The following is a 26,560-nucleotide window of genomic DNA, read 5'->3' as shown; positions in this document are numbered from 1 at the left end:
AGTGATCAGAATCAACTAATCTGTCCCCAATTTGGACCGAATCCGATTTGAATACGGCCTGTTTCGCACACCCCTAATTCATGTTACTACAACACCAGTTTGACCCTTCCAACAAACTAAAAGTCTGTAGAGTTGGTTTCTCCCCCCACCCATTCTTTTCCTTCCTTTATATTTCTTGCTTTTGCTTTCCCCCTCCTTTCTATTGTGTGCCATGTAGAACTTTGTTAGTAAGCCAGTTTGGGAAACACTGGCAGAATGTGTAAGAGTATCAGCTTAAATTGATATCAGAGTCAGTTTCAGCTGATACTTACAGTTTTAGTCCTGTAAAGGTTAAAATAGTTATCAGACAATAGAATCTGATATCAGAATAGGCCAAGGGGGTACAGGAGTCATTTAGTGAAAAGGAACCATATCCATTTCTCAGGGTAATTAGCAATCTATTCTTAGGAAGCTTCCCCACAAAGGAACTATATTGGCCAGAGAACTAAAACTTATATGCAGATGTTATTTTGGTTGGAAAAATACTGACCACAGAGGAGCACCTTGAGGATGAGTTTAAGTAGAAAAAGATGGAGAATACTTAGGTGATCTTGCATGCAGTATTCTGTGAGAGTGATCTAAAAAACCGGCAGAGGGAGAGATTAATAAAAAGAAATTAAAGAGCATTCAGTAGGAAACATGCCTAAATGGAGTCTCCAAATGAAAACTGCAAATCTAATTTGTAAACTTGATTGAATGAGTGTAACATAAACCAAAAAAAAATAGTGTCTGCTTGGCTTCCTAATACTTTCTCATATGAACCTCATTCTGCAAATTGACTGCTTTAAAAACCCACCAGCAAACAAAATAGGTTTAACAGAATATCCATGAGAAAGATAGGAAACTTGTTTAGAAAAATGAGTGGTGTTTGAGGAGACCACAGATAAGCATGACAACAAACTGCATTTTAAAAATTGACCTTAAGAGAATACTTAATATTGCATAGGTAATAACAGCTGGAGTAAACAGACCATGCGGCAATGACTGCAGCAGCCGGGGTCTATTTTTCAGTTCCCAGCACAGGTAAGACTCCTGTGCGCATACGTGATTCCCCTCCTCCCCTCCTACCCTTTGGCACCTATACCCTTTCAGTACTCTCCCTACTCCTCCCCACTCAGCTCTCCTGCTGGATTTGCCCAGGACACTAACCCTCCTTATCACACCTGTGAGTGTAGATACCTTGCACCATTGAAACCTTCATGTGCTGGATATATGACATTTTCAAGGTTATGGGAAAATGTGCGCTATAGGCACTCAGAGCTTTCTGCAGTGAAAGACAATCTGCTCATTAGATCTCATTGAATAGGACAAGACTCCTGAAAGCTCTTCCTCAGTGCCCACCCCGAGACATGCATATCAAATATACAAGTGAAATTAGCACGTGTATATGGACCTTTGTTCAAAATGTTGTAGATTGTTCATAATGCCGCTGTTGTTCAATGAAAATTGCTGTGCATGGCTGAAATATGCATATTTTTCAAAAGTTTTGTAATTTTGCCAAACCTCGACCAGTTTTCACTAGAGCACTTGGTTATCTATGAAAAGGGGCTATTGACGTGCTAAACTTCAGCTTTCTACCCACAGTCATTTAATCTGCAGAGTTCTTATCCAAGCTCGCAAGCTTTTGCATTATATCATTTTGGTTTTTTTCCCCTTGTACTCAATAACACTTCAAATGTTTTCTCAAACTTGAGTGAGACATTAGATGGGGAAATTTTCTTCACAATCAGCAAATCTTTGGGAAATGCAGAAGCAGTAAAAAATAATGGGTTATAATAGAAAAGCGTAAGCAACCATGAGTCGGTAGCAGTCTAGCTATAATAGGAAATTACTCTCAGATGAGGACCGAGCTGTCACGGTTCAGAACTAGGTGCTGCGCCTTTGACTCAAGTGCACCCCTCCAAGTGACAGGACATTTACGTCACTTTAGGTGAAGTCCTGAAATTTTATCATTCTGGCTGGGTTTGGCATATAACCCCTATTTACCAAGTATGGTTTCTCAGCAAACCTAACCAGGTTACAGTCCTACATGTTTTCCTTTTGGGAGCTGTGGCCAGTATGCAACTACAGTATGGTAAAACTCCTTTTCCATACAAAGTATTGAATCTCCCTGGCAGCAAGTATACATAAAACAAAAGAGTAAAAGATAATTAAGAGAAAAGTCTGAGCACATTTCTTTTCTAAAGCTTAGTGTGAGGCCTGTTTTGAGAACTGGGATTCATTCTGCTTCCCTGAAGTTCTTTGTTTCTCCCCCTGTCGTCAGAGGCAGTTCTTTCAGCTGTTTTGTTTCCCTCTGGCTCTTCAAACTAAACAGGATTATTATATAACCCAGGGGTGTCAAAATCTTCTGGCCCACAGGGTGTGATGAGTATTACAGGGCTGGTCCATGGGGCCGTATTATCTGGCCTGTGGCTCTATCAGTGGGGCTGGAAATGTGGTGGTGAGCCACAGGCAACAACGCTAATCACTGCAGCTCTAGGAGCCTTGGCAGACGCTGCTCATCTCATCACCAAACTTCTGTTCCGGGGGCAGATCCTTGCTCCAGATCCAGTCCATGGGACTGCCTGGGGGTCAGAAATTTGAAGGTGAATGACAGCGGCTGCTGCAATTCCAAGAGCCACAGCAATTAATGCTGCTGCCACTTGCCCCACCACCAAATATCTGGCCCTGTGGGCCACCCCATCGGCTAGATAACACGGCTCTGTGGGGCAGATCTTTAACATCACTAATATAGCCCATGGAAGGGAGAGCAAAAGGGTCAGCAATAAGACTTCCAAGCAGTTGATTCTCTGCATCTGTCCTACCTGTTCCCTCTCTTGTTGGCGTGCAGACTAACCCATTCGTGAATGAACCAACAATAATCATATGGTAAAGAATTATAAGAGACAGGCAGATGTAATATATAATATTCATCATATTCATTACAGGCATTTCCATGTTTCCTTCACACCAGTAATACTTTTTTTCAACCAAAAGTTTCTCTTTCCCTTTGTATGCCATACTGAATCAGGAAAAATTGGTCCATCCTAGCCTGGAATCTTGTCTCCAATGCACTGTTACAGTTGATATCAAAGACTGTATGTCTTTATTAGTGGTGCAGCCACTTCATTCCTAGGCTCTTTCAGGGCTTTTGTCAATACCCTATAGCTCTGGTGATTTGTTGCTCAATTTATCAGTTTGTTCCAGCACAAGCATGTCTGGCAAAATTTAGTCAGCCCAGCCAGGTGTTTCAAGTAAAACCGGCCCCTGTGGGGCCAAATGCAAGTACCTAGCAAAAAGCTTCTTGCTGCCAGAATTTCAAAAAAATAATAAGGTCTCCTGTACTCAACATTTCAAACAGATGGGTCAGCTTTCCTCAGGGTAGGGCTACATGAGCAAGTTAACACAAGGTAAACTGGGGGGAGGGGAGTGGAGTTTACAATGCATTAGCTATTCTGCTTTAACTTCCCAAGTGTGTGCTTAACCTAGCATGTGCCACAGGGTAAGGTTACCCTGTTGTCATTGAGGGGCAGCCTGTCCTATACTGCCTGCAGGATAAATGGATTGCCCGTGGGCAGTTAACGCGGAAAGCTAGCTCCCTGTAACTTCCTACTCTAGCTTATATTGTGGCAATTTATTTGGATAGCCATTTCTTTAGTCTTTAGAGGGGAGAAAATAGGACTGGTTTCTTCAATAAAAGCTTTATCCTATTCTTCGTTCTCTGTGTGCAGCCCACTCTTGCGAAGAGTGTAATTCCAAAACCTTATATTAAATCTACTTCTCTGATATGACAAGCATACCCAGCCGAATCCCTCTCTCTGCCAAACTCTAGATGGAATTTATCCATGTCATCACGGAGAGGGTTGTAATCTGTGCGCTTTTAAAGCAGAGTCATACTTCCAAAATATGCCAGAGAATGCTGACTATGGCTAATAATTGTTAAAATGTTCCGTGCTGAGCCTGAAAAATGCTTTTGTACTCTCTGTCTTGGGTGTAATGATCTAGTTAGCAACCTCTGCCTGACTTTGTGTGGAAAGTACTAAATAGTACTGCAGGCCAATGGATCTTGGTCCTCTGTCATGGGGAAGCCAGTTTCCAGGTTCAAGACTACTTTGAAGTCACATGGGTTGGTTTTTTTGTTGTTGTTGCTTGGTGCCTTTTCTGGCACTGCTGCATGCACATCTGCATATGATCGGTGTGCTGTACATGGATCCTTTTGTATGCTTGCATTTCCTGATTGCTCATTTCTTTTATCATAAATTTGCACTCCTCAGTAAGGTAGCTTCTCTAGAAGAACGTTGTGGTAGAGTCTGGTCAGCTGGTCCCTGTCTGAATGATAGTTCTAGGTCAATGAAAAATTAGGCTCATCAAGACTGGGAATTAAAAGAACTGTAGCAGAGCTAACTAATTAAAACTGTGTATGTCCTTTTATGTAGGTGTCTGTCGAGGGGGTACAGGATCAGCAGGTAGAAGCTGCAAAAGGGCGGTGCCTTCGACGTACAGTAAGCGTCCCTTCCGAGGGTCAGTTTCCTGAGTATCCACCAGAGGGAGCCACTAAGCTCGGTAAGTTTTCCGTCTTTTTTTATTTTTAAAAAGAGTGCACTAATTTATAGATGTATTGGTCCATGTTAAAAAAAATCACTTCCTATCTAGCATTACTGTAGTCAGCTTACTCAAATCAATAGCATTTCAGCTAAATATTGGTGGATGTCATAAGGCAGTGGCACTTTTTATAATTGTATGACAAGAAAGTGACTTCTGAGTGCTTAGATTTATCGGAACATCAGTAAGGCAATTGTTCAGTACTAGTACGGGTGGTGTTGCTGCAAAACACTGAGGTTTGTAACTGCATTTGTGAGGTTACTAAACAGTGCTGGGATTTATAACCATGAATCCATGGTCAATAGTGCTGCATGTTTTACAGACAGTTTTAAATGATTCATGCTGTTCATTAGAGCTGTTGCTTGGTTTTGTTTTATGTTGGTTAAGCCTCTTTAAAGTTCCTTGGCTTTTGTATTTTAAACTGATTGGAGAGTATCACAACTGTTTGCTCTGGTTGCAGCTTCCACTCCAGTGAGCTATATAGCCAAGAGCTCTGTCATTGTTGACTACAATCATACAGATTTGAATGTGAATGTCAGGAAAAAGAAGCAAAGGGCACAAGTGAAAACAAAAAAAGTGGTACAGCTGTGATTTCCTCAATGTTAGCTTTTGTCCTCTTTCCCAGGATTTTTCTCCCTTCTAAAGCAGCCAAAGGAGATGGGAAGGAAGAGAGATGCTCTGACCCTTCCCAGTAGTGCTACTGCTATTGCTGCCTCCCTTCCAAGGCATCAATAGCAATATAGTCTTTCCTTTGACTACTTATGAAAGAGCATGTCTTGGCAGTCAGATATGGCAGTCAGAAATTGTGCTAAAAGATGGCTAATTAGCAGCTTGCAATTATAATAGTTTGTTAGGCTATATTTGTGAAGAACTACCACAGGTTTTCATGTTGGAAAGAGATATCTGATTTCTTCCATTTTGAAGTTTGGAGACTCTAGCAGGGTAGATGATAGAATTTATAGGAATAAACTACATGCGTTAGTTTGATTAACAAATGGAAGTTTTTTCAAATGGTCGTTAAAATCATTGCTTTGTTTTACAATCAAAAAAGTGAACTACATACAATAAACATTGAAAGAAAGTTATAGTCAACCATTAAAATCATAGAAAGTCTGGAGGTGCCAAAGTGAGTATGGCTGACTGCCTTTTTGTGAATGTGTTACAATAGAAATAAGCTTGGTGGGATTCCATTTGTATTGGGAAACATAGATAAACATCAATTTCACCCATCTCTCACAGATCATGGAAAATACTTCCATCAGTAATAATCAACATTTATAGAAAGATGTTAAAAAAAAGCAAACCCCCAAAACCTGGGACAGGAGTAAGGAAGTCTCTGATAGGGGGCGATGCATACACACATGCATGGCAGCTGCTGCAGGCAGGGTTGGGGGGGAGCCCTGGCTGCACTGCCTGCATACTGCTCTCTCACGGCAGCTTGGGTCCCTGCCGCAGGAGCTGGGGGTTGTGCTGGTAGGTCTGTGCTGGGAGAGGGGGTAGGAGGGGCAGAGCTCTTGGCAGCCAGGAGCCTGGTGCTGCTAACCACTTGCTCTGCCCAGGTCCCAACTGGGGATCAGGTAACAAACTCCTGGTTAGTCCAGACCAGCCCCTGCATGATTGAGATTGGCCCTTACCCTGATCATGCAGGGGCTGGGCTGAGCTGGGCTTGGCAGGAGTTTGGTCCATGCCCCAATTGCACAGGGGCCAGGCTGGGCAGGAGTTCTGGAAACATGGGAAGAGGCAGCAGCCGCCCAGCCCAGGGTGAGAAGCAGCTCCTTGTACCCCGTGACCCTTTAAGGGGTGAGCCCTGTCTGGTGGGCACCAATGGAGGGGTGGCCTGGCCCCTTAACGGCCACAGCCTCCTGCTCCTCTGGGTAGTATGGAAGCAGTGGGTGGGCCCCAGAGGCACCCCCACGCACCTTGCCCTGAGCACACAGGGGTTGGGTTGGGTAGGAGCTCTGGGAACACAGGGAGAAGTCGCATGACCAGGACAGGAGGTGCCCCAGGGGCCCAGCCACTGCCCCTGTGCTTCCCACAAGGCAAGGAGGCTATAGCTGTCAAGGAAGCTGTCAAGGAGGCTATAGCTGTCCAGTAGCTGTCAAGGAACCAGGCTGCCCCTCCACTGGTGCCTACCAGGAGGGGCTCACCCCTTAAAGTGCTTCAGGGAGCTGCTTCCCGCCCTAGGCTGGGCAGTTGCTGCCTCCCCGTGTTCCCAGAGCTCCAGAGTGCCGCTTCCCTCCTCTTGCAGTCCCTGTCTGCCCATTTCTTTCCTGGTGAATTAACAGAATATTTTAAAGAGGGTATGCTTTATTGATTTATGGATATTTACTTTTACATATTTTAACGTGATTTTTATAAAGCTTTTAACAGTATACTGACATACTAAATTGTCTGCCCCCACACCTGTAAATTCTGTGCAATCTTGAAAATTCAAATCAATAAAAAAATCTATAAATGCTTAAAAATAAACGTAGATTTTAGCCATTGAGATTGTAAAAAATAAAAAATTGAATTCTGCCAAGCATAAATATAAAATGTTATACTCACATGCTACTCTTATATTGTATATAGTGTTTACTACAATCTTATATGCATGTGTAACATCTTTTAAAGCATTTATTACTTTGCCTTAATAGCACATGTAGACACACCTATAGAGTATACAGCTATTGTGAAGAATTTGATGGCCCCCACCTTCCTTTGTATCCAAGAAGATGTGAGTAGATAGAGTGGGAGGGAAGTGGAAAAAATTCAAAGAAAGAGGGGGAAATGATAAAGTGAGAAAACTACAATCTTTGATAGCTCCACAGTACAGACAATTTCTTCTGAACTAAAGATGTGGTGTGTCAGTGATCACAAATTGCCACTGATTGAAAAAGGTTGGAATGGGATGATACAGAGAGAAGAAGAATATTTTTTTGGACAAGACATTGAGCCAGAGGGCAAACCAACGAAGGAAAGCATTCTTTACAATCGTGTAAAGAAAAAGAGAAGCAGATGGCAGCAGGCAGAACATATCACCAGCAGCACAGATAACAGCTGGACCAAAATAGCTTTGGAATGGACACCAAAAGTTGAAAAGCACAACAGGGGAAGATAAAATATTCAGCAGAGAAATTGGTATGCAAAACTAACTTGTCCTAGCATTAGTGTATGCTTAACAAAGCAACAGCAGGCATTATGGTTTATCATGATTTCTGAAGTTATTATTTAACAATGAGGATTTTTGGCTAGTTCTGTTATAAAAGTTAATGAATGGCAATAGTACTCTCTCTCTTGTGGAGCTGCCAGTGCTGGGGCTGCCAGGAAATGGAGTCTGGTTGCCTGATCCTGATCCCAGCACATAGGGGCAGTGCTGGACCCCAGAGCCCAATCCTAGTTTGTGGGGAGCTGGGAGGGGTTGGTGTTGGGTCCTAAGGCCCACCATACTATGCGGGGCCAGGAGGGATATGTACCAGGCCCCCAGGGACCAGTCCTGTTGCATGGAGGTGGGAGAGGTTGGTGCCAGGTCCCAAAACCAGCACTCAAAGCAGGGAGGGGGCAGTGCCAGGCCCTATGGCAGGGGTGGGCAAAATGTGGCCCAGGGGCCATTCTATCCGGCCCGTGGGGGCCCTAAAAAATTTAAAAAATTAATATTAATCTGTCCTGGGCTGCCTATCATGTGGCCCTCGATGGCTTGCTGAAACTTAGTAAGCTGCCCTCTTCCTAAAATAATTGCCTGCCCCTGCCCTACGGCCTTCTCTTGGGGCAGGGCTAAACCCAGCCAATGGACTGGCCCTGCCCCACTCATCTGGCTCATGAGGCCAGAAGGTTGAGCACCACTGGTTTAGATGCGTCATTTTGTGTGTATCTTTGAAGATTTGATAAGGATTTTTCCTCCCTCCCGAGATCTTTTGAACTGCATTACAAGGTGTAGGAACCAAAGAGGCAGAATTCCCCCTTGATTAGGGCTTCAGTTATCAGGAAAGAATTACCATACCAGGGAGAACATATAATTAGTAACAACACAGTCTGTCTCTAAAATCTAATTGGAAGGAAGGTAAAACAAAGTTGATTCCCAAGATACCCTTATGCTTAGAAAAGCTATAATTGATGCAAAAGAGGAAAATGCATTTAGAGATTCAGTGCTAGAAAAGAGAGGTAGGGAGCTGTGCTAGAGGAACTAAAAATTATTTGACCTGTTGACGCAATTAACCTTATTTTTCCTTAGCTTTTATATAAAAATTTGCTGTTTTTTTCTAGCATTCAGGATGTAGCAGTTCTTACTGGTAAGAGGTAGGGCAGGTGAGAATAGGTTCTGTGCCCACTATGAAGTGAATACAGACCTCTGCACCTACTAGACGGGCTGTACTAGGGGGGCTGTAATAAAGGTGAGACAGTTCCTTGTGGGGAGCAGGATTAAAAGCCACACCATTGGCTGCGTGCATCTCTGTCTGCCTTGCCACACAGACCTTGCTTAGTTTTTGCCAGGCTCCTCAGCTTTTGCTATCCTAGAATGGAGTGAAATGGAGAAGCCTGCTACTAGTTTCAGATTAAAAAGTGTTTTTAGGGCATGGGCAAGCCAGCAGTTTAAGGAAAAAGTGTTTGGAAGTTGTTGAGTCCTGTTCTCAGCAAAGCTAAATAGCATAGGGGGAAGTGCTGTGCTAGCACATAGGCTACAAAGTGTTTAGGCCTTTTTTAAAACCGGGGCTTATAAATTACTTGAGTGATTTAAAAAAATTATCCACTATTCCTCCTGCACATTTCACCTGTTGTTCTAAACAGGTGCCCGCATGTGATATGGTTATCTTAATACACCACTTTTCAGTTTCTATTTACAATTTTTTTTAAATGGCAGGTGCCAGTTTGATCACCATTTGCCTTTCTAGCTGTTGTAAATGAGACTGCTTCAAGGCTCTATTTAAAACAATTCTAGCAAATAAAAAGGATTCTGGTCTATTGAGTCTAAAACATGCCTAATTTAATGCAACTTTGTCTCTTTAGTTACCCTAAAAGCTACTCAGCTGGGATAGTTTATATGCTGATGTACACACTAAATATAGAGGAACAAGGAAGAATAAGCGAGTTTGTGGCATTTCAAAAATTTGTGGTTGCAGAAACTGCAGTTTAATTAGTCATATGGGGACTGGAGAAGGATTTTTTGTTCCCCCTGATTTAAAGCATCCATGAAATAGTGACTTAAGCTTGCTTTCAATTGCATAGGATCAATATTGGCAATACAGATGAGTCCAAACTAAAACCTCTGATTCAGATTTACAGGGTGAATGCTCCTGTATTTAGTAGGATTTGAATGCAGATTCTGGTCTGTTCAATTGGTTAAATAGTGGAATCTCCCTCTACCTCTCCCTCCCACCATTGATACTGGCTTGCCTGTTGCTGCTTTACTGATCTGATTGCTTCAAGTAAAGCTAGCATGCTTGCTTGAGTACCAGAGCTGCTGTTTCTTTGTTCCTCTAGTGACTGTAACCTTTTAAAATTTTCTTTGCGTAAAAGTTTGTCTGTGGTGTTACATTACTTTACATTAAGGCATTTAATTATACTTGAGGCCCTGAATACCATATGCCATGTTGAACCTAGATTATCCAGCAGAGGCCTCTGATTTACGCACTGGAACGTCTCTGAATTATGGATGCTGATTAGTAAGACCTTTAAAATATGTGAGAGTTGTGGGCCATGGATAGGGCATGGTCTGGGACATGGGAGGCATGAATTCTATTCCCAGTTCTGCCTCTGAGTTGTTATGGCCAAATGGCTTCTGTTCTATGCCTGATTTTCTTTCGTATCTTTTGCCTTTTTATCTTGGAGGCTGTTTAGAGTGTGGACTGTCTTAGATCAGTTCTCAACCTTTTAAGACCCAAGGCACCCCTGGATAACTTTTCAGAATTTAATGGCACCTCATTTAAAGAGTAATTTTTTCTTATAGCACTTATCTTCTCACATCCCATGGCACCTTTAAAAGGCAGGGTGGGTAGCAATGGAAGGGCACTCGTGAAAGCATGGCAGGAGATGATGTACCATGCTTGGTGCTGGCAGGACTGCTAGGCAACAGATTGAGGAGTTTAGGGATGGGTCATTAGACACCCAGAGTAGGCAGCTATCCTTGCAGTGAGAGAGGAGCAGTTTCTACTCTTGAAAAAGCACAGCTTTGCATCAGCCCGCCCAGCCACAGCAGGGAGTGCCTTTTGGTGTTCAGAGGAGGTCAGCAGAGGGACTGCGGGAGGACAGGCACTTCATTTTTCAGCAGTTTGTTCCTCTGCTCCTCCCATGCTTCAGGGGCTGGTGGGAGGGGCTGCAGGGAATGGTGCCAAGGTACTGGGGCAGGCCAGGAGGTGCCAGGCCAGCGCTTACTTCCTCTCTCAGAGGCTGAGCACCATGGCATCCTTCAAAGGATCTCATGGCATCCCAGCTGAGAAACACTGCACTAGATTTCAGTGCCTAGGTACTACTGTAATTGGTATTATTGACAATGCACCTAAATTTGTTCCTACCCAGCAAAGCATGAAGCATGTCATGAGCTTTAAGCATGTCTACACTGCAGATTGCAATGTAATGTACAGGTACCTGAGCTACCACAGTTAAATCTAGTGCAGATTTTGGAAGCAGTCTAGCTGCAGCAGCATGGATCTCTGCATGAGCCTGTTCACCTTGCTTCTCAGATAACTTTATGATACACTGCAGTATACAGTGTAGACGTACCTTTATCACACTGAAGTCAGGGAAAGGCATGGATCAGCATTACTCATCTGAAATCATTCAAGTGTTCCTCAATGGCAATACAATTCAAACAATTAACTACCTGAGTAAAACAGTCATTTTGTTGGGAGATGATGGGAGCAGGGAATGGCCAGCGCTCATCAGGAGCTCCTGGACTGTCAAGAAGCTCTGCTATGTACTAGAAATGGGGACTAGAGACAAGGAGGCTTCATTCTCCCAGGAGGGGAAATTCTCATTCAGTGTTGCTAGTTGAGGAAGCTTTGGGCATAGACATGTGTCAGGGACTGAAATACTGCATTGGAGGAGGCCAGTTTGAGGCATGCAGGGCTGAGAGTGCCATTTCTAGAAAGCTTAGCAGCACCACATACTAGCCTGCTTCCTGGCTCATCATGATGAATTCCCTTCCTAGATTTCATTTCCCTTCAGCCCGTGACTTGAATTTTAAGGCCATCTATGTCCTAGCCCTGTCAAACTACGAAGTCCTTTTACTGAGCTGCCAGTTCCCATCTCTGCTTTGCCACCGCTGCCAGACTTTTCTGTCACACTAGTAAAATTTTCACCCTTGGGAAATGATCCTAATACAATCATAGCAGTATCACTGTTCTCCAAATCCCTTTGTAAACTTTGCTTCTGATGCCTACAATCAAGAGATGTACATATATGCTGATACTGGTACACTTGAGGGCTACTGTTTGTTCTGTCTCGTTATGCACATGCTGATTTGTCATCCACCTGTTTGTTTTACATAATGTGTCATTTTTTTAGGGACAGGGCTGGTCTGTTTGTCTGTCTCCACTACTTTGCACAGTAGGGTCCTAACCACCCCTTCTAGATGTCACCATAGTATAAATAAAAATAATTTATTTTGCCCCGTGTGTGTTGCTTCTAATTTGTACAGGAGTGTTGGCCTCCATTCCTTTGAGATTAAGGAGTTGTGTTTGTGACAGGCCCCTTCCCCCCATGCAGCTCCAAAGACAGTGCTTCAGCCCTTTCTGCTGCCCTCAGTGAATGATCTCCCTCTGTGTGCTCTCATCCATGCAGTAAGAACAAGAGCAGGTGTGCAGGAAACCTAGTGAACTCTCTCGTGGGAGGGAAAAACAGCACAGGTACAGATTCAAGAAGGTAAAATTGGCAGGTGGGTGGCTGGTGGGAAGTTTGCAGCTGTTGTGGATTTATTTAGTGCAAAATGTCTTGCATGACATCTTGGCAGACGGTGCTTTGTAGTCATAATTGCTGATCTCTAATTGTATTGCAATATACATGTGGTCCAAATATGCTTCTCAGCACTCTTAGTCATTAGCCAAATATCCTTACCTATGTTCTATAGTTTGGGAGTGGGGAAGAGACCTGTGGCTAAACTAAACGCTGTACCCAAACCAAAAGTCTAATTTGTGTTGTGTTATTAACTCTGGTTATCTAATTTTAGCACATATGCCTGACCCAAGTTTGAAAATTTGGGTATCTTAAGTAAGGTTTGGAAAGAAGTCTGAGTTTCAAAGGAGCTGAGCACCTACTCACAGCACTTAGTAACTCCAGCAGAAGGATTGAGTCCTCTGAAAACTAGATTAATTTTAAGTTCCTAAAAATGTGACTATAGCATTTCCCTCAACACTCGGGAGTTAAAAATATTGCACTTTGTTCTCAGCCCCTAGAGAGAATTCAGTTAAGCCAAACTTATGAAATCTATGGAAGGGGAAATTTTCATTTGGACTTCAACTCTTTGTCTCCTATAGTTCCAATATATAGTTGATGGATTTAATTATCCTTTGGTGAGCGAGTGCTTTCTGTCTTTGCCTCCTGGGGTGGAACTCTTTACAGTGAAAATTTCATTTTTACCTGATGTAGCATGTAAGGGGAGAAGAGGTAAAAATGAAACCAGTCTGTGTTGGTGCCAGATCCACACTGCGTTGCTATCAGGTGACTAGTCAGCCAAAGAGAATTCCTGCCTCAACACTGTTTAAAAGGGTCTGTCCAGGGGCTTAGAAATGTGGAGAGCAACAGAAGAATATTAGTTAAGTAATATTTAGTTTCACTGCTGCTTGGAATATGCTTCCTACATCAGTTTCTGTGAGTGGTTGCTGAGTGCTTCTAGCTGGGAGATGATTGCACCAAGGAAACAAACAATCTGTGCTCCTCCTTCAGGTAAAAACTTGGCAAAAGAGACCAGTAGTTAACCGAAAAGATGTCTAGGATTATTTCAGTAACTGCTATTTCTGACTTATAATATTATGTTTGCTAATAACATTCAAAGCTGAGCCTCACTGTTTGTATGTTGTAGTTGAGAGGAATACTTTGTGACAGAGGGATAAACCATTTAAGACTGATTTAGATGATTTGCAGTGTGTGCACCAGTTGGTTGCGGTCCTGCCTGTGCACTAGTCTTTAAATGCTTGCCTAATAAAGGAATGGAACTTTTCATGATTGGAAAACACCCTCTCCTTAATAGAGGGGGTACTGTTTATGACCTGGTCAGCAAAGGAATCTGCAATGCACCAGTCAGAGTTATGTCTGTGTGTATATTCAGTAAAGGTTATACTTAGGAAAGGAACAACCCTTTTAAAGAAGCAGGTATACCATGCCTTGTAACAGGGCTGTGTGTTGAACAGGACTTTCTCACAACTCCCCTTTGCATACAGGGAATATCTACTTGAAAGTGAATGCAGAGAAGGTGCAGCATAGAGCTCTCCATGTCTGCACCTCACAGATTTGAATTTGTCTTTGATAAGAGTTTTCCTAATAGAGTTGTCTTTTGCTCTTGTTGACAGTTGCAACATGTCCATCTCCGGTCTACTATTGTGATTATTCCAGGCAGCAAAAATAAGAGCTTCAGTTGTGGTTCTGCAATAATGTCATGTGTAAGGGATACTGGAGAGGAAGGAGGGAGAGGGAGAATACCTTCAGCATACTAGATCAGCTGACTTCCTTATTTCTGCCTGAGATGTAAGCGTATGTGAGATTCTGACACAGACTTAAGAATCTAAAAGAATTGATACCATTCCTTTCTTGGGTCCCTGAATTACAAGTAACATATTTTAAGTGTTGCATATATAATAGCCCTATATGCAAAACATTGTAGTAAGCCTTGATTGAAAGATCACTTGAAAGATGTAATATAAATTTTGATGAAAGCAATGCACTAAACACACGTGTGAGGATAAAGCCTAATAATCAGAGATGGACAAAGAACTGGCTAGATCCATGTATACTGCAGGAGAGCATTGTGCAAGTTTAGCCACATGGCTCTGCTATTGCACTTCAGTTGTGGCCTGAGACACTGATGCACACAACCTTCTTAAAGCTGAGACTGAAAAACTCTGCGGTAAGTTTCGTGGCATGAACATGGGTCTGTTCAGACTACACTTTTCATCTAGCTGATGACTGAGCGTTAAAGTCAAGTGCAGCGATGCCCTCTCACCTAATTCTGTGATCACTAGATAGGAATATTTGAACTGGTTTATAACTAAACTTAAGTCATTTAAGTATTTTTTTTTTTTTCCTATAAATATTAAATCTGCCTTGCATCTTTCATCTGAAAATGCAGAACAAACTCTAGACATATCTCCACTGAAATGCAGCTACTCTTGGTTTGGCGTGGCTTCTGGGAGGTTAGGTATTTCAAACATGATGCTTAGACCTTTGTGACATCCCCTCTGGCAGCTGGATCTATTCCTATGTATAAAAATGCTAAGCTTCTTTGTTTTTTCCCCACATACAATTCAAATAAAGCTAGATGATATTGTCTTCGTGCTGAAGGCTGCCTTCTCCCCCCCCCGCTATAATTCTTACATGCCAAATGTCCAGTTTCAGTATGGAACAAACGTATCTGTTTAAAATTTAAACCTCTGCAGAGCAGAGATTAGTGGTAATACTGACATAGAATCTATAATCCTTGGGGGGGAGGGTTGCTTGGAAATGCATTTCCTCCCCCCAGAGTCCCTTCTTCCCCTCAAAATAAATCCCTTCAAAAGATTTTAAAGTTTGTTATAAGGGCAGAAACTGCTTGTCTTGGAACTCTCTCACCACGTACCGACTGTCAAGGGAGAGTAGCTGCATGATCCTGTTGGGCCAGTTGTTGGCCTGTCTTCTAACAAAACTACAGTTTCATCCAAAAGTGCTTATCTTGATTTATCTTATCTTCCTTCTCCTGCCCTTTCTTTTTTTTCCCCGGGTCCTATGAGAATTGCTCTGAATTGTGCACAGATTTGTGGTGAGTGGTTGAATTTTGTGGGTACACTGCTGTATTTATGTTGTTTGTTCTTATAGCGGAAGCCTGCTTACATTACCTGACTTTATACACTTTTGAAGTTTTAACAGCGAGTAGTTGAATAGGTGATGGCACATATCTTTCTCCCAAGAGTGACCTCTCCCTTATCTTGGGCCTTGTCATGGAAGAGTTAAATGTGTTTTAATTTGTATTCTGGTTAAATTAGTTCAGCTCTCTAGATATTCTTAACTCTTACTGACATTTCCTCATGTTAATAACCTATAATGCAGGTATGGGTTAAACTGGCTTAACTGCATTTATATCAGGGCTTTGCACCTGTTTAACTTAGGGTACATTTACACTGCAATTTAGACATGTGATTGCAGTATACTGAGCTGGCTCTAATGTAGCTGGCTCAGCTATAACAGCAGTGAAGCTGCTGCATCAGGAGGTTCACCGTGGCCATACATGCCCCTCTGGGACTCTAGCTACCTACTTGGATAGCTAACCTATGCTGAAGTCCATGCCACCATGTTTTTACTAGGATTACCAACTGAATCATTTTTTCATTAGATTTAGTGACTTATTGGGGTCCTAGCAACAACAATCCAAGTGTCCATATTTTGGTCCAAATGACCAAAATATGTTCTAAGGATCCTATATCAGTTTACCATGCGTTATACTTGGTAAGTTATCTGAACGTGTTGGAGTGATGCTGTGACTGTGGTGGTTCAGGAAATATGCAAGCAACAAGGATTTTTGTAGGTGTTATCTTCTATTGGTTCAACTGCATGGTTGGGATAGATGGGTATTGCTGTCTGTTCGAAAGCTTGTCTAAGTCTATCCCAGCCATGCAGTTGGGCCAATAAAAGATAGCACCCCCAAAAATCCTTGCCTCTCACTAGATTGTGTATTTCTGTTAATGTTAGATAGCTGCATTCAGTTGTATGCTATTGTACCATATCATGGATAAATAAGCAACTCTAAACCATTAAAAGGAAAAGATGGTCATCTGACTCCTAGACTTTAAACCTGGCTTCTTGCGTTTCATTTGCAAACTTGGGTGAGTTTAAGAGTAAGCATATAAGATAGCTATGTTTCTGCCTCCCCCAAGGCTTTGAGGTAAAAATCACATGTAGAGAAAGAGGTGCTTAAGTCTCTCTGGCTTTTCTGCATTAGAAATGAGTTCCATCTAAGTGAGTTGGAAAAGGTGGCAGAATTTGTTGAGCAAGATACAACAGGGAGAGAAATCCACATAAGTTAACAGGTTGGATTTTCCATATAGGACCACAGGAGAGGTGTTCACTATCAAATAATAATAATGCTTACTTACATTGCACTTTAGATCTTCGAAGTGCTGTACAAACACAGACTAATTAATCTTCACAACACCTCTGGGAGGTAAGAAAAAATAAACAAATAAATAAATAAATAAATAAATGAAGCGGTATTCAGTGCTTCCTATGGTATTTTCTGCTGTTTACATATCATTGGACAGAGACAGGCCTCCTATGAGTCAACTTTTCTTTATGGCTGGATAGAAATAAAAAGTCCTTAATTACTAAATGCCATAGGTATTAAGTTGAGCTTATTCCAGTGTGTGCAGGGTATTTTGATAACTTGTTACCAAGGGGAGAGGAGGGAATTATGCTTGCTCTGATTATATCAGGAAAGCAGACTAAAATGTTCCAGCATCAGAGCAGAGAGATAATTTGTTTAAAAGTAAAATAATAAAGCCACAGAGGGAAAGTCAGTTATTGAACTCCATTGGAGCTCATCATAAACCTTTTCCTAACAGGCACATCTGTCTCGCATGTAAATCCCTGACTCCCAAAAGAAGCCTTGGAGATGAGCAGGACTCTATGTTCTAGTGGTGATTAGAATCCATTAAGATTCAACTCGGTGTCCAATAAAGTGCTTCTGGCCGCAGGCTGATTATTGCTGCATATTTGAGACTATTTCACCTCTGCATATTACCCAATAAGGGCTGGAAGCATTAATTTTGTTTCCATCTTAGATGGTAGCGCAACTGTTTACACTTGAAGAACAGTCACTTTCATGACTGGGATCTCCCATGTCTACACGGGGTATAGATGAGGTTCAGACCATACAGGTCACTGAAAATTCCTATCGCTTAGTCCTAGAGGAAGTTTTGATTGCCTAGCAAGATTTCTGCAAACTGAAGTGACCACTTTATAGCTACCTAATCCTCACCTTTGCTAGCTGGGTAAGGCATCTTGTTGTGTGACCAGGAACAAGAAGGCAGGTTTAACATATATCTTTGATAGGTTTGGAGGATATATTCCAGTACTGGAGCACATATCTGTTCCTAGTATGAGTGACATGTACAAGAAAGCTCTAAGTGAGCCAAGACTTCATGTGACATTTCTGAGTAAGTGGGTGAATGCTAAGTTTGAACAATTCAAAACAGAGCCAGTGTTGTTGTTTTTCCATGCCATGCTTTGTCAGGAATGCTGTAGGAAGAATAAGGGCCACACTCAAAACACTTCATTGTGTCATGATTTTTTTTTTTCTCTCATGCTTTGGGAGGCACCATAGGATTATGGAATAAACGTGAACAATAAAGCCATATCAGAAGTGTATATCAGTGCAACATTAGGCACTTTATGAGGTGTATAAATAGCAAAATGCTATATATTATGATATTGTTGTTGTCCACAGTGCACTTAACAGTGTACCATGTGGTCTGCTAACAGCACACCAGATACCTAGACAGAAAGCATTGCAACAGAGTTTGAATTAACTCTTGGATGAGAAACCTGACCTTCCTGCTACCATCTGGAGCAGTACAGGAGGGGCTCTGATGAAGCTAGACTTGCTTTTAGGGTGTTGGACCCTATTTGGGGTTTAATTTTTCAAATTACTTTGACTCAAGACATCTATTACATTTGAAGCCCAAAACCCTCTAACTGCTGGAAGGGATTGGGATCTTACTCCCTAGTCAAGGTCTTCTCAGGGTTATAAGCAGAAAGGACTTTTGCCACTCTTATCTCCCTGTACCTTCTGGCTGTTGCAAGGAGATGTGGTCTCTATTGATGCTTCCCTCCGTGTACTAGTTATTGCACCCCTTTGCATTCAATTCTAGTGCAGGATAAATTGATTGAAGTCAGATTATTTTAACAATCAATTTTAATCTTGTTTCAGTTGTAAAAATATGTTGATTTTCATTGCTTGGTAACAATTAAGACATGCTGATAATCAGATAAAAATCTTTTTGTAAACTAGGAAGGTTTACTATGTACATATTTTAAGCCATTTCCTAGATTAATATGACTATAATTAATAGTCATTCTTAATTTTTCATTTCTATTACGATAGAAAACAGTGAATAACATTAAAAAAAAATTAAAAACCAAATAAAAGTGACCTATTTTTATCCACCCTGCTCTAATTCCTTTTCTTTACTGCTTAGGGAACAGCCTCAGTAATGTGAAATTGATACAATTCTTGACAACTTAATTGCTTCCTATAGGTCTCTGAATGGAAACAGTGGATCTGAACAAGTATTAGTTACTGTCACTGATTTGAAAAAAGCCTTCAGTAGCAGCAGTAGTACTGAAGCCATTTGTCTGCAAACTTAAGGCAACCCTGTATTTTTCAAATTTAGATGGTTGCTTTCCCAGCTATAAGGTGCAGAATCTTTAATTGATGTAATGAAAGCATGTATTTTCTGGAAATCAATAGCTGGGGCAGTTAGCCACTATTGAGGGGTAAGTGGATTTTTGAGCCCTGTCCTAGAGTGCAATCAGCACTTATGATAAAGTGGTCACTAGCAGTGCAGCTGGTGTTATCAATAACAGTAATGGAAAACTGAAACTGAGCAGCTGACAGACTTTTTAGCACTTAAATTCCTTTCTGTGGATGTCCCTTCCTGCTGTGTTACGAATGTATAAACAGACCTGAATAAGGTGCATCTTTACAGGAAACTGGGGTGCAGTTCAGACTGTGGTGACATGGAAAGCTAGTTCTAGATATAGGAATTATGTTGTTTTCTCCACATTTTTAAAGTCTCATTTGTATGTTGACTGCGAGTTGAGAGGCAATAGTGATTTCAGCAAAAAGGCAACACATGCCATATCCAAGTTGCCCTACATTACAGTTCTTTTCTTTGATAAACTTTATAGAGGACATCGCAATCTACATAAAAGAGGATCTCCCTCTTTTTGGTCCTGCTTTCCACATCAGCCATCACTTAAGAATGCTTTCTACCTCTGCCTGTTATAAACCAAAAAAGCCAGTTCAGAGCTGATGGCTGCTACTGTGTTAAGTAACTTTAGAATAGGAAAAAATATATGAAGCAGAGTTTAGAAGTTTCACTACAGAAGTTTTTAAAGTAGTATTTTCACTTGTATCAAGAACTTGATATCCTCTATTTTTGCTCATCTTTGAAAGAAGATTCATTCTCTTTTTATGATAAAGTCCAATTGAAGTCAATTTTATTCTTGCTGTCTTCTCAGTAGAATTGGATAGATGTTTTGGAAAATTCCCAGGCAGCTGTACAGTTTGTTTGTTTTTTTTGTTTGGTTGGTTTTTTTAACTCTCCCTTCCAATCCATGATCTTCACTGAGTACTTGGAGATCTGATTCCACTTCAAGGAAATAAGACAGCCTCCACTGGCATTTCAAGAATCTGGATTTCTTTGTGGCAGGTATGGCAAGTTTGAGGATGACAAACAGGCAGATTTATCTCAGATCCAACCTATCAGATTACTGAAAACTACCTCCATTGAAAGAATAGCCAAATCATGACCTTATTTTCTGAGCTGGAACTGAAGTTTTAGTTGCCTGAGCCTGGATTCTTGAAAGAAGTTAAATAAGAAATGGGAATGTAACCTGGGTGAAATTTTAAAATCTAGTCTTCTTTACATAAATGCGATGCCCTTTGCATAGCAGTATATAGGCTCTCCCCAGTGCCCAAAGACTTAATTTTTTCCTTCGTAACTGTTGTGTATGGTGTTGTGCACAAAAGATGCCATTGTCCTCAACCCCAAACATGGCTGCTTCTCTGTGATGCAGAAGATACTGTTTGTAAAGTGCTTTGGGATCGCATATTCCATATAATTATTAAATTATTCTTTCTTTGAGAGAGATGACAACTGCTCATCAATTGCTGTTGCTTTAAGCCTCCCGTTAGGGTGATCGCATGGTCTTAGTTAGTCCCACCATTCCAGTAGTTACACATTTCTGAGGGCCAGGTCAAACTGATCTCTGTTTAGGGAGCTGTTTACTTTTTGAACTGTTATTATTGACAATTTTTTAACCCACAGATCAGCACTAGCACTAACATGCACCCTTGTCCCTTCTTTCAGTATAGTGATTGGCTTTAATTTTCACTTCATTTAAGGATAAAAGGTGTGGGTGGTAATCACTTTCTATCCATATTTATTTGTGCAGACAGCTTTGTTTGAACTCACTATTCAGCAAGCTTATCTCCCAAGAACTATCCTGTGGCTTCCTTAAAGATTTCCCATGTGAGCCTTAGCAGGGGGTGGGGTCATCAAAGCTCTCATTCCTACTGGGATAAAATTGAGGGCGTGGGGGTTGTTGCATAAGAGAAGTTTCAGATAAGCTTCTGTTCTAAGTAACAGTAAGAAGGGGAAAAAGGAAGAGGTCTGTGGCAGGAGAGAAGAACTGAACAGGGAAGAGATCATGTTACTAGCAAATGAATAAAGCAGCAAGAAAATAGAAATGTTTAAACTTTTTTTTTTTAAAGGACAGAAAGAAGACTACAGAAGGTGGGAAGGAGCATGTGGTCTGTTTGCTATCAGCTGTTCATTGAACTACAGCAACAGGCAAAGCAGTTTTGTGTTCATCTCCTGTCTATTCTCTTCTGCTCTGGTGCCCCAACTGGCAGGTGGGATCTGCTGGGAATCAAACCGTGGATTTTTAAACTGATCAAACTTGACATGCTGTCCTCAGTGGTGGCAATATAACGCATTAAAGGAATTGCAGCAGCAGGGATTAAAATGTATGGGTTTTTCCCCCTTTGCTTTTTCTGCATGTTAAAGAGCAGTTTTCATCCTTTTTTCCAGGATAATGCTATATCTAGAAATTTACCTCTCTGCAGTTTTAAGCTAAACAAAAAAGGCAGCAGGCAAATATCTGTTCCACTTTCAAAAGCCAGAAATCACAGTAGGAATAACAAGCAGTTGCAACTCAGGATCCAAAGAGATAAAATGTGCATTTTTTCCTTGAATACATCTTCAGGGCTTTTTTTTTTAAATAAATTATATACATCCTGGAGCTGTAGAAACAGTTTAAGTGAAGCAGTATCTTAAAATGAATATAAAATGAAATCTTATGATGGACACTTTAAAGAGGCAGGAGAGAAGTAAGCCTTTTTTTGCTCACCTGGCTGATCTGGGGTTGTACTTTCTTAACTAGCTTTTCATATTTTAGGCAGTTTATATAATGATAGCAGCCCCCACATTTAGCACTCCTTTCTTAGTTTTTGTATAATTGATTTGGGATTTTGAGATGGTCCCTTCCAGTCAGTGACTATCACTAGTTTTAGTATGAGTTTTGTTTTAATAGAGGAGTCTCCCCAGCCTCTCACCCCCACTGCTGTGCGCTCACTGTGTTACCACCACTTCTACCACCACGCCTCCCTTTGGGACAGGAAAATGAAGTGTCTACTAGTCTCTGGTAGATTATGTAGCATTCACAGGGAAGACTGCACGCGTCCCATTCACTGAAAGAGAATGCGAGCAAGCAAAGGGCGGCTTTTGTTTAACTGAAGCCAAGCAACTGAATAGACAGGCTTGGGTTTGACTGGCTTTGGCTCTGGCTCTCCTGCATTCCAACCCGTCTGAGGTGGAGAAAATAGAAAGCAAGCAAGGGAGACGTATACAGTACAGAGCGTGTGCTGACTTTCTGGGTGTCATGCTGCCAGAATCATGGTAGAGGCAGTCAGAGCGTCACAAAATGCAGTTTGCAGGTAAGAGTCCTTCTGATTAACCATGCAAGTATGGGATTTTATCGGGGCTGTATTCCACTGCGGTTTGACTGGACTGGGTATTGTGCTGGACGTTTAAACTACACATGCAGATGAGAAGGAAAGGTTTGCTTTTCAGTTTTCCCTTGATGCCTACTTTATACGCATTTTTTTTATTGCTGCATCAGTATTGTACACAGCCACTCTTCCCGAAGCTGTTTACATTTGTTTTATTTGACAAGATGAATGCACAAGACAGAGGATGGTACTGTGGGTATCTTTCTGCTCAGAATGCAGAAGTCAAGGACAGTTGTAGCCAGCTGAGACACCATGTGGGAGAAAAGAAGTAAAGAACTGGTGTGTTAACATAACCAGTCTGGATGTTTAAAATAGCTCCTCCTATTATTTTTTTTAAACCTTCCTTCCTAAAAGCCCTTTCATGTTTAACTCAGAAAGGACAAACTTGCATGTAAAATTAGATTTCTGCATGAAAGCAAGAGTAATTTAACTCCTTTTAAAATAAAAACCAGTGTGACATTTTCAATTTGCTAATAGTGGATGGCACTATGAAGCAGTCAGTGAAAAAAATTGCCAAACTAACTTCCTGTTCTATAAGGGGGAGAGAAATCAAAGCTTTAGGTTTACAAAGTCCAACAAGTTGTTCAGAGAAAGCAAGAGAGTTGTTGGGCTTTGTTTGTTTTTGTGTTTTTAAATGCATGTTACTTGCCTAATAGTTTTGATTTTCTTTTTTTCTTTTTTCCTGACAACCTTATTTTTAATAATCTGTTGTCAGAAGGTGACCAGCTGAGAAGTCTTGAGGTTCTCTGCTGCTTGATATTTTCAGACACTTACTGGTTCTTATAAAATCAGGAAACATTGTTTGAAAAAGGCATGTGCTGAAATGACTGAATTAGATGTTGTCTACTTTGAAGCCATCTGTTAACAGGTATAGGTTACTGAGAGGTCATTCAGTTATTTTCTCTTTAACCATTTTAGCAGAACCATTGCTAGCTTGCTAAGGTAAAGTGGAATTATTTTGGGCACCCTTACCCACTTTAGATTAAAGTGTTCAGGAGCTACTTCTGAATGATACTGTCAGAGGATAAAAACCTTTTTTTATATTCACATTTTTCAAATAAATGCGTGTTTCTTTTAAAACAAAGCAAAACTCATAATAAGCTAACATGGAAAGCGTACAAAAATCCCATGCCTCTGCTCCTCATATGGTTGTAGATAATCAGAGGACAGTAGTTAAAAGGGAAATATTAAGACTTTCCAACCTTTTCTGAGGCCTTTTTTCTTAATGCGAATAGCCCACCAATGTAATAAGTGAATTAGAAGGACCATGTTCAATAATGCTTGGGAGCTCCAGACAGTAGTCTATAACAGCATCTGATCTGTCTCAAGATGTTTTCATGTGGTCCCTAAATTTAGCTGATGTTCTTGCATATTTTTTATGGAGACTAGGAGGGAGGGGAGAAGCTGGAGAATTCTCATAAAAGAAATACTCAAGGATAGCTGCTGTCAAAAAGGTGTCATGCCTCTTTGCAGCTTATGGGAACAAATCAGCTTTTATTTGGATAGAAACAAAAAGAAGGGATGTCCTATAGTACTCAGGTTTGTCCTGCCCTATTTCTGTTTTTCTGGTGTCTGGATGTACATATCTCTTTGTTTTAGGGAGATGGGAGGCTGCAATTTGTTTTGTTGCACTGTAAGGCAATGTAAACGTTGTGTGTATTGAAAAAAGCACTCCCAATTCATCAGGCCTGATTTCAGAGTAAGTGAGGGCACTTCCAAAGTAACCCCCTCCCCCCCCCTCCAAATATAAAACCGTTGTAGCAAAATGCATTTCATAAACAAGTGCCTTGTTAGCACTGAAAGGCCTTTGCCAAAGACCCTTGGGGAATGATACAGCCTGTTGTGCAGCTTCTATATTAGATACCTGTATTTTCTCAGAGCTTTAATCCCACACAGAAGGATTTATGTGATTTATTTATTTTTTAAGCTTGATCTTGGGATAAATTATGTTATTAGATGCTGAGGGCACTCCTTAGAGTGAATGCTGACAGGGTTTGAAACTGGGCCAAAGTGAAACAAAGACATAACGATCCTCTTTAAATTAATGTACTTGAGCCTTCCACAATTAGAAAATGTGTGGAAGATAAGTGAACAGTGTATCTATGGCCTTTTGCTGCTACTTCAACCACACCATCTTCAAACACTAAAAGTAGGGGCAAGCCCGCTGTCTGCATTTTATTGATCTGGGCAGTAGTAAATTGTATTAAAACTGAGATTAAAAATGGGGGCCATACAGTTGCATGAAGTAGGATTTGAGCTCTGTCTTGCTCCTTTTGCCAAGATGATGGGCATTTTTGCTAGAGTTGTCACATTGTCTGAATGATGGCTAATTTGATACTTGCCTAATCTGTTCTCTCACCCATTCGTTGCTTTCTGTGCATCTTGGTAAGAATAAGGATCTTAAAGTTTGCTCTTCAGGTAATTTACAGGCACCAACAACTGTATTTGTAACCAGTGTGGGAAGTGAGGGCTTAACAGTGATGTTCCTTAAACAGCTAGTTGCTTTGCTGCTGCGACACAAAACATTCCTCCTTTCCCCTGCACTTGCAGAATGCTGAGCCTGCTTCTTGGGACAGTGATTTCATGTATGCACCTGCCGAGTAAGACGTGGAACAGTTCCACCAACTCATTCATTTTGGTTAGGCCTCTGAGTAATCATTAACAGTGTTGCCAACAGCAAGCATTTAAATCTAGCTTAAAAATCATGAGATTGAAAGTAATAATTTGGGGTTCTTTTTAAAGCAGACTTCTGGGCTGCTAAGAAATACTTAAGTCTCATTTTCAAGCTTTTCTCTCTGAGGGATAGGAGCCATGCTTAAATGAAAGCTGTGATTCTCTCCATATTCATTTGACTTCAGGAGCTAGAGGTTTAAGAATAAACCCACACATACCATTAGACTCCTGATAAAATCATGAGTTGGCAACCTCAGTCAATTCTGGTACATGTACAGGGACTAGCAACCCCCTTATAACAAAATACCTAAACTCAGTAGTGAACTATGAGTTCCATGGGTTGTTTCTGCCCTGTGCCAGCTTTCACAGAATTTACACTTCCAAGGCCTTATCTTTTGCTCTGAACCCATGGTTAAGATATGGTATGGATTCTCTTACGGAGGGGAAGGAAGGGAAGAGGAGTCTTTTTATTCCTAAGTCTTTTTCAGGAGTTTGCAAGAGGGAACTTGGGGCTGTTAGTTCAATCCCCGTGCAGATTGGGGTTGTGTCCTAGAGATGTGCCATCATATCCAGTTCCTCATATCCATCTTGCTTTTTTGCATCAGCAGTAAATTGGGCTCCAAAACCATATGCAAAACAAGCAAACAAAAATGTTTAATGCATTAAATTTCCTTAACAGGTTGCAGTGCAAGTTCTTTGGGTAGTTGGTAAAAAGTTTTTTGCAAGCTTTCGGTCCCAATCACCCTTCTTCAGGCATAAGGAATCTCTACTGTCAGATTAAACCCCTTAACAAGATTGCTAGTTTCAAGAAATGTTCCTTGCTTTGATAATTACCTCTCCGTCCTACCAATATTTTCAGTCAAAATTACTAATCTTTTATACACGTACAGAGAATGAAAGGGAGGGGGGAAATATGTGATTCAAGGTCAAGAACAGGGGTGGAGGGTGGAATTGTATTATTGGACAAGGTCACTCATAACTATCATAACTAACTTGGAGTCTCAAATTGCTTTTCTTCAGGCTGTTAGGCATTAGACCAGGCCAGGCTTTTGTAGGTAATTTTCTGGCTTTGCGTTCTGTGCTGCTGCAATATGGTAGTGACATAGTTTGTTGTGAATTAGTCATTTTTGTGACTGGGCCAATCACCTAACAGGAGAGGAAGGATTTAATTCCCAGCTGATGTCAGCAAATCTGTGGTTTCCTAATGTCTGAAGGGAGCAAGCAGGGACATTAAGGTGGAGCAAAGCTTGTGATTGACAGGACGTTTCTAGCCCTTATCTGAGGCACTTATCTTGTTGGGAATAAGTCTAGCAGGCT

General features: G+C 41.2%; 1 protein-coding gene across 1 annotated transcript in view; it reads left to right on the top strand.

The window, feature by feature from the left end:
* The window catches only part of RASAL2 (RAS protein activator like 2), a 178,876-nt gene that overhangs the window by 45,797 nt on the left and 106,519 nt on the right, over positions 1-26,560 (top strand). Inside the window, exon 3 of the mRNA XM_025214769.1 lies at positions 4,455-4,581. Within this exon, the coding sequence (XP_025070554.1) occupies positions 4,455-4,581 (127 nt within the window). The remainder of the gene's footprint in view (positions 1-4,454; positions 4,582-26,560) is intronic.

This window comes from Alligator sinensis, unplaced genomic scaffold (assembly GCF_000455745.1).
Source record: "Alligator sinensis unplaced genomic scaffold, ASM45574v1 scaffold293_3, whole genome shotgun sequence".
Classification (NCBI taxonomy): Eukaryota; Metazoa; Chordata; order Crocodylia; family Alligatoridae; genus Alligator; species Alligator sinensis.
This window is presented reverse-complemented; position numbering and strand designations above follow the sequence as displayed.